Source organism: Eimeria maxima, genomic scaffold, assembly GCF_000499605.1.
Source record: "Eimeria maxima Weybridge genomic scaffold, Emw_scaff318, whole genome shotgun sequence".
NCBI lineage: Eukaryota > Apicomplexa > Conoidasida > Eucoccidiorida > Eimeriidae > Eimeria > Eimeria maxima.
Genome location: NW_013563806.1, coordinates 26,775 through 34,954, shown reverse-complemented (window position 1 = coordinate 34,954; position 8,180 = coordinate 26,775). Strand labels below are relative to the sequence as shown.

At 52.5% G+C, this 8,180-nt stretch overlaps 1 protein-coding gene across 1 annotated transcript; it reads right to left on the bottom strand.

The window, feature by feature from the left end:
* Positions 1–2,852: 2,852 nt before the first annotated feature.
* EMWEY_00028120 (hypothetical protein, conserved) lies at positions 2,853–4,430 on the bottom strand (the record flags this gene model as incomplete). The annotated part of the gene is made up of 3 exons (XM_013478214.1): positions 2,853–3,085; positions 3,308–4,256; positions 4,401–4,430. 3 exons carry the CDS (start codon positions 4,428–4,430, stop codon positions 2,853–2,855), a joined length of 1,212 nt encoding a protein of 403 aa, XP_013333668.1.
* Between the last annotated feature and the right edge of the window lie 3,750 nt (positions 4,431–8,180).

Below are 8,180 nucleotides of genomic sequence, written 5' to 3'. Positions count from 1 at the left end.
ACATACTCCATGTTACGTTACACACACAGGTGCACAATATCTATATCCAGACTCATTGAATTCTCTCTAAAATACTCTAAATTACCAAATAACACAGTTTATACCCAAATCCATTCATCCAATATGTGGAGAGGAGAAACGGTACTGACTGTTGCCTGCCCCCGGAGGGGTCATGCCTCAGCGGCCGAGCGAGCCATAAAGCCTGTGGGCTGTGGGATTTCGTAATGGAGTTGGCCACAATTCTGGTCTAAATGACTCTTATTAAATACTAATATTGCATTATATTGCGTTCTTCACAGAAATACTAAAGGCTTGTGGGAGAGCATATTGTAGTGCCCGGGCGGGCACTACACTCCCCGTGCACAGCAACACCCTGCCATGCGATTTGGTCTTACGATGAGGAAAACGGTTCTAAAACTGATCACGAGATTGGTGGTGTCTTTTTCTTAGTTAAACTGTGTATTGAAAAACTGAAACGTATGTGGTTAGTGCACTGCATCTGCACTACGCGCCACAATCGAACCCCTCGAGCATGCCAAGTTGGGACAGTCCGGGTATCCAGCCAAATCCCCCTTGAAGGGCCCCAAGTGGTATTCATTACCTGATGATATTTATGCAAAAAATATAGTTCGCTTCTTTGAAATAATTCAAACTAAGCCTGCCAGTGTGTGTTTGGCGCACCGGCAGATCACCTCAGCTGGCCTCCTGCTGCCGCTGGACCGTCACAATAGCTGATTTGGACAAGTTTACGGGCTTTTAAATGTGTTTCAGACAGACCAATCCCAACAAACAATCCAGGCGAGTTGCACAATTGCAACTTCCGTTCCAATACACACAATTCCTAAGGCCTCAGCTGGCCAGCTAGCCTGTACGAGTATGTGGAATGCAGGAATGCTGTGGCTGTGCACTTTTATCTATGCTGGTACAACTAATGTGTGTGTGTAGTACCGTACGCCCTTATTGCACGTAGAATTCAGCCAAAGCCCTTGATCATACTGAGAGGTTGTCGTGAGCTCGCATGCAGCCAACAACTGGGTAAGAATCACTAAAAAAGCGGCTGAGCTCCCCCCCAATCTTCAGTCCTACTGAACGCTGAGGCCTAAGGCTCTTCTGATGCAATATCTGGTGGCCTGACAGGAGTGGCCATCACCAGAATAGTTTTCTAGTTTATTTCTGCTGCTAGTGGTTACTAGTTATGCACCGTGCTGCAACTAGTGCCGCGGGGGTCCTTGGCACGCTGGGCAAAGGGATGGCTTGGGTTCAGGAGCCTTGCGATAAGCTATAACGCGCGCTGCTCAAATTGGAGCTGCAAGGGGACCCGTAGGGGCAAAGAGCAACCAAAACCCCTTCAGGCTGTTTGCATTAATATTGTAGACAATTGTGTGGTGCGGTCTTTCATATGGCACTCAGTGGGCAGCAGGCACGCATTTAAACTATGTATAAGTAAGTGCTACTGACTACGCGTCCAAGCTTACTCGAAGTGCATATACTAACGCCGCACAGAGCGTACTAAACAACAGTCCGTGGCAATTGTACGAAAAGGAGCTTCCCCCTGCACATTCCGCTCTGGCTGTGAGCTGCTTCTGCTCGTGCCTTCTCTTCCGGCCTTGACGGGTGCCTTCTACTTCTGCATTTCTCCTGGAGGAATCTGAACAGGTAACTTGCGCGCACAATTGGACGGACGCACACTCGGCGAAAACGTCACCGTTGAGAATAGTTAAGAAGCGTAGACGCCAATGGCAGGGTGGCTTCCCTCGAAACCTCCTGCGTGGAAAAGCAGTTTCGAGCCCGTTGGTGCTACTGCGGCAGTAATAGCACACGATGACCACAGCTAGGCAGGCCTGACGCCGGAGCTTTCTGTTCTTGTAGCTCATGTTTTGAAGTTACGCTGTCTCCTAAGATCCCATAAGATGTTTCCATCTTCTGTTTGGCAGCATGGGTCCGGCAATCGGAACATTTAACCAAAGGCTACCACCAACACTGGAATTCCATTCAAACCTTGCGCACCCGGGTCTCCTTGTGCTCCACCCAGATGAATTTATAAGTCGATGCCCCTGCTGGTGCTGCTGCCCTTGCAAGGAGAAACTGGGCTGTACGTACGGCTGTACGTATAGCTCCTGCTGCGGTTGCTGCTGCTGCTTGTCCCGCAACTTCTGGAGAAGTTGAAGTCTCGAGTAAGTTCCTCTGAAGAATTCCTAAACAGCCTGTGGCCTGGTAACGAAGCCCTGCTAGCAGCAGGAAGCTGTGCCTGTTGCACTGCTCCCCAGGTGGGTCTTCGTCTGGCACTCTGTTTGCATGTTGAGCTCCTTTCAGAACTCTGCTGTAGCTTCCATAACTGCTCCTTGCTGTCTCGCCCATCTTGTAGTGTGCTCTTGCCGAGGTGCAGCAGAAGATACTGCTTTGGGAAACTTGACAAAGAGCTTGCAACGCACTTTGCAGAGGCCGTGCAGCGCTTCCTTTGCTCGCTGCTGACAAGTCTTTGGGGTCGCGTCCTACAAAGTGCATTAAGGTTTTCACGGTACCAGCTTCACGAGCTAGAAGGTTTCTAATGGAAACGGCAAGTTGCACCCCCGTAATAGAAAGAGCACAGGGACTTCAAAATGCCAGGGACGACGGTGCAAACATTGTTGATGACAAGCCCTGCCGGGCCAGCTTTTACACCGAAGGCTGCTTCACTTAGTGATTCCCTCCTCGCCGCAATGGAGAGTTACGATTCCTTGAGCTCAGTGTCTGTGACCCTCGCGTGGGCTTCAGCGCTTCTACATTCATCTACACACCCTGAAATTTCGGCCCCTGCCCGGTAGTAGCAAAGCTTTCCCGCGCAACCCGAAACGCGGCGACCCCCATCCGAATCAGAGGTTAGGGAGAGTTTGTGGCAGTAATGCAGCAAGGCGATAGGTAGAAGGGTAGAACATAGATCCCCTTGGTGCGCGGGGCTTGACGGGAGACAGTGCAGGCTCCAGGGACCCACGTGCGGCTCCCTGGGGGGCGGAAAGCCCCACAGGAGGAGCAGGCACCGTTGCTCGAAAACCCCCTTCCACTGAACGCTGCTGCAGATTTGTCGATATTGTGGAGGAAGACATGGCTGCAGCAACACACGCCAACCAGCACCCCGCATGCTGCAACAATAACAGGAACACTGTTAGCACCAGGAATACACATGTGGCACCAACAACACTGGCGTGGTACGTGCTTGATGGGCAGCAGTTGCAACAGCAGAAGCGTAAGACATACAGGAAAGCGAGCAATAAGTGCAACAGCAGCAGCAAAAACAACAACGGTAGCCCCAGTAGTACTGCCAAGTTACTCGAGCGATGGCTTTCCGCTCCTACTGGAGTGGTATGCGTGTCCGAGTCATCGTCCTTCTGCAGCCCGAAGGGATCGAAGTCCACAGCAATCGGGAAGTACCCATCTGCGTCATTTGTTGCCGTGACTTCTTCACGACTCATCGGGGGGTGGAGGAAGGCGCTATCCTCTGCAGCGGCTACAGGGGCCCCTTCTGATACAGGCGGCGCCTCATGCGCGGGCCCAGAGCAGTACCTCAAGGCTTTAAAGAAGTCTTGCACGCATGGCAGGTCGATGTTTCTGGCTAGAGTGCTGTTCTCTGCAGAGCCTCCGCAGCTTTTCTGCTCCACTGCAAGGGCGTCTTCGGATGTAAACCTGTTGGAGGTGTGTGTGGTGTCTCGAAGCTCATCGTCTGCCTCGCTCGTGACTCTTGTGGTGTTGTACGCCAATAGAAACAGAAGTTCCTCACTGCTTATATGTTTCAACAACGCCCGTCTCATTATGGAGTTTTGCCGCATCAGTTCAAAGACCTTCTTCTGAAGGTTCGCCTCCATGCTCTCATCAGGTGTCAGGCCTGTACCCCGTCGGTGTTCCCTGTGGGGAGACTCCTCCCAAGCGGAACACTGGACAGAAGGCGACGGGCAGAGCGGCTGCTGTATGCTCTCACTTGGAGGACACAGAGACGGCACCTCTGGAAGGCAGCTCCCTGGAGTGAAGTTGTTGTCATGTGTGGCCTGCTGAATGTTCCTCGGCGTCTGCGGACCCTCTTCAGGACTTGGAACAGCCTTTTTCGCGACGCTCGGAACTGCTGACTCCCTCTGGGCTTTTCCCCTGGGTGTGCTCTTGCTGCTCAGAGCCCGAAGTTGAGGTGTTTTGCTGTCCCCCAACGAGCCCCGCTTATCTCCCGTTGGCGACGTGGGTCGCATCTGTTGGGCCCCCAGACGTTCCCCCTGGGCCTCCTGCGACCGTTTCTACAGAGCCGCAAGCAGCACAACTGGAAGAAACGTCGTGATCAACCACACACTGTGAACAGGAGCAGGCGGGTGCTGTCTTGCCTGTGCTTGCGGCAGTTGCGACATCCTGCTGAGGCCTTAAGTATTCTCAGCCCTGCTCACCAATCTCCTTGGGGCCCTTGACTGGGCCATATTGCTCAGTGGAAGCTGCCCCGTGCCATCGGCACTCCTGCCATGTCTTCTGGAAGAAGGCCGCAAAAGGGACCTCCCCAAGCCTAGCGGCGGGCTTGTCTCCAGTGGCATCCCCCTGTACATCCGCCCAAGAACAATAAGGACCTCCGTCGGTACAGAATCGACGCAGAGGGCGAATTGCGGAGCTGTTATGGCAAAACAGTGCAGTCAAACATGATTATCTACGAATCAATACGCGCTGCAATGTCGAAACCTGGGACAGAGGATGTTACAGGTGCTAACGGGGCCGGGGGGTTTATTTTGTGGAAGGGGGGAAAGAGGGTAGACAGTCTTCCCCACAAGAGAAGTCATGCACAGCAAGAAGAATAGTGAGGTTGAAAAGAAGTTGATAGATTCGGGGAGTGATAAAATGGGAAGAAAGGTGGACGGAGAGAACTTCCCAGGTTCCACAAAGCCGCTAGCGGACGGACCAGTGGCCCACACCACCAAGCCTCGCCAGGCTCCTAAGAGGCCCGTTTTACTCTCAGATAGAAAAATAAAGCTGTTTATATTCCCTTCACAGTGCTGGTTCAGCCCTCAAGATGTAATTCGGTTGAAAATATGCACTCCGCTGCGGCACAGTCGTAGCTGCAAGTCGGCTACCGTCTAGAGCTGCCAGTATTAGGGCAGAGCAGCAGCACCGGGATTTGCAAGTAACCCTCATCCTTCTCTTCTACATGGGTATCTTTGCTCTTCTTTACATTGCAGTAAACGGTGATGTCTTTAACTGCAATCAATACACCGAAAGCGTTCTCCTCCTTACCGTGGCCATCGGTGAAGCAGCACCACCGAATCGGTTATCTGTTAGGAGTAGAGAGCTAATGCCTGTCATAAGGTGTAGAGAACTAATAAGCAATTGAAGCTTTACAACTAAGTTTCGTAGAAAAGCATCCCGAAAGCGACATAATTGCGGAAAACCCGCCTTCTGCTGTGTTCGGTCTGACGGCCCCTCACGGCAATCCTCCTAGTGCGATCTCTCGCATTTTTTGCAGTGTCGCCTAACTTGTAAACACACGTGAAATTCGGATGGATGAGATGAAACACCGCTGCTGCAGCATAGACAAACGACAGCATTGGCAAAGTGAGCTACCGATGACCGTATTACAGTTGCTCTTGCACCCGCGCTAGCGACGTCCGTTGAGAAGAAGCAATGGCAGAAGAGAAACCATCATGTAGTAGCGTGTTTGTTGTCGTTAAGTTGAAAAATGAGCTTCTGCTCTTTCTTGGTGCACGTAGAGCGGATGCAGCACGCGCGCTGCCACTGTAGAAATGGTGGCACAAGCTGCAGCTTCTGCCGTAAGAAGTTGCGCCAGCAGCGGCAGAAGGTGGTGAGTCTGTAGGAAAAGTATGGAATGTCGCCCTTTTAGGCGCACAATAGCGGCAAGCCTCATGGAGTCAAGCTGTGGAGATGGAGCCGTTGGGATGCAGATTCGTTGTTTGTTGGTTGTGTAGTATTTGCTGCCCATTGTGCTCTTACCCTAGAAGCAGGACCTCGGAGACTCCTGCACTTGCAGGGGCTGCACTTGTGCCTCTGGGTCTTCAGGGTTTGACAAGTTAAGGGATTCGGCTATGGAGGAATAGAACACGGCAACAACGACCGTAGCATTTTATGTTTCCTGTTGTTGCAAACGAAAGCTAACAGCTGCACTTCTGCGCTGTAGCAACCGAGTAGCTGCACTGGCCTTTGGTGAGGAATCAGCACGTCCAGCATCAGCTGCAGTTTCAGCAGAAGTAGCAACTGCCCGCCCCAACGGAAATTCTCAACTCCCTGAAGCAGTGGGGGCTACGAAACGCAAGGCAGAAGTGTCGTGTTTACCGCTTTTAATAAAGGAAACAACGCGCCCAGAGGCAAGAGGCAACTGTGTTGGTTGCGGGGGAGCAGAGGTAGCACAAGTGAGGATCGTTCGGTTCTGCGCACTTCATCGAGAACACGCAGCAGCAGCAAAGCGTATGAACGCTGAAAACCCAGCAGCAAGACCACAAGATAGGCTAATACAGGCGCCGGTACTGCGGAGAATAAGGCGTACACCCCTCACAATCTTGGCTGGCTGCTTAGGCCTGCACTTGCCGCAAGCCATCTTCTGTGAACCACTGGACTCCCTATGCAGTTGTGTCACGACCCATTTTCCGTTTCAGGTATGACAAGGTTTCTGTGTGCGCATCCAAGACACAACCACCCGCGCAGCACCGGCGTTGTTACCAAACACACTCAGGGAGAGGTCGCAACAGCAGCAGCAACAACCGCAACAGAACCTGCTACTGCTTTGAATTTAGAACCCTTTTCATTCGGCCTCTAACAGTCGCCACTTTCTCAATCTGCACTGCGCAGAAATACAACGCGAGACGCGGGTTAGTCGCCAAGGGATGCCTCTCCGCCTGTGGGAGCGCGGCAGCCTGGCTGCGCGAAAGTAAAAGACAAAGTTCCATATAAAGTTCGTTGTTTCCACTGTGCGTGCTCATCTCTTTCACCACCCGTACACCGCGGCAGCCCCCAGCCCCGCAGGTGACTTCCCAGGCTGTAGCTGCTGCGAACTGCAAACCCCTCTTTTTGGTTCATAGGTTCACAGGCATGCAGCTTATCATCCCAAGGACACCGGAATTACCGGGCTCGAGGACCGGAGAAGAGCAGTAAACAGGAAAGGAACCCACCCCCGTCTACTCAAGGTGACAGGGGGTGCCCAGCGATAGGAGAGAAATTTAAAAAGCCACCTCTTCATATGTCTCAAATGCTGGACGGGAGATATTCACCTAAAATGTCGAATAATGTATTTTCACACTCAAAAGCAAACAAACAAGAAACCCGGACACGGCCGCAAGATGCACGCCGACGCCTGCAGCTGCTGCAACAACCACCCCAGGGACACAAGGCCAGGAGCTAGGGTTTTTTCACTTAACTCTCTTCGGGCTTCTCCGCGACAAAATAAGCAGCATCTTTATTTTGGTGGCTCTCGTGAAATAAAGGGTAGGAGGAGCGGCAGTTGACTCGGTGGAACCAGCAACTGTCCTTGCAACTACTGCACTGCCCAGGACACAGCAGAAGCAGCAGAACCGACGAAGCGGCTTTTGCTACTGTCACTGCTGGCTCGTGCTGGGCTTGTAGCGGTTGCTGCTGTAGGTTAACTTCGCGGGATGAGGGAGGACACAGCAGCAGCAGTATTGTTTTGGTGTTATCAAGCAACGGCGCCGCAGCAGCAGCCGGCAGCAGCAACACCAGCGCCTCGTTGATGCAACGCAGCAGCAGCAGCAGCGGTAGCGACGGCTTTTTTGGCTGAAACACAGCAGAGTATACATACACTCAAACAAACTAGCCCAAAGAGGATCTTTTTTGTATCCTCTTCTCCTTTACTCCTCGTCCTCTCTGCTTCCTCCTGCTGCCTCGTGGCAGCAGCAGCTGCAGCTGCTGCGCCCGGAGCAGCAGCAGCATACCTTTTAAGAAGCTTATCGAGAGGCTTCATCTAAGCTAAAAACGACACAACGCACCTCCAAGGTGACTATTTCTGTCGTTTAAGGAGCCGGAGTCCTCCGGCTCGCCGTGCTGTGGCCTCGCAGCAGCAGCAGCAGCAACCGCTGCCGTTGCTGCTGTCCATTTTCCGCTCTGAAATATAGCGCGGTATTCGTTTCAATCTTATATCTGGCTTTTTCCTGAATCGTAGGCCATACTTTCTGGCGATTGTTCACGGCTACTGCTGCTCTTGGTGCCTGGGGGGGGGC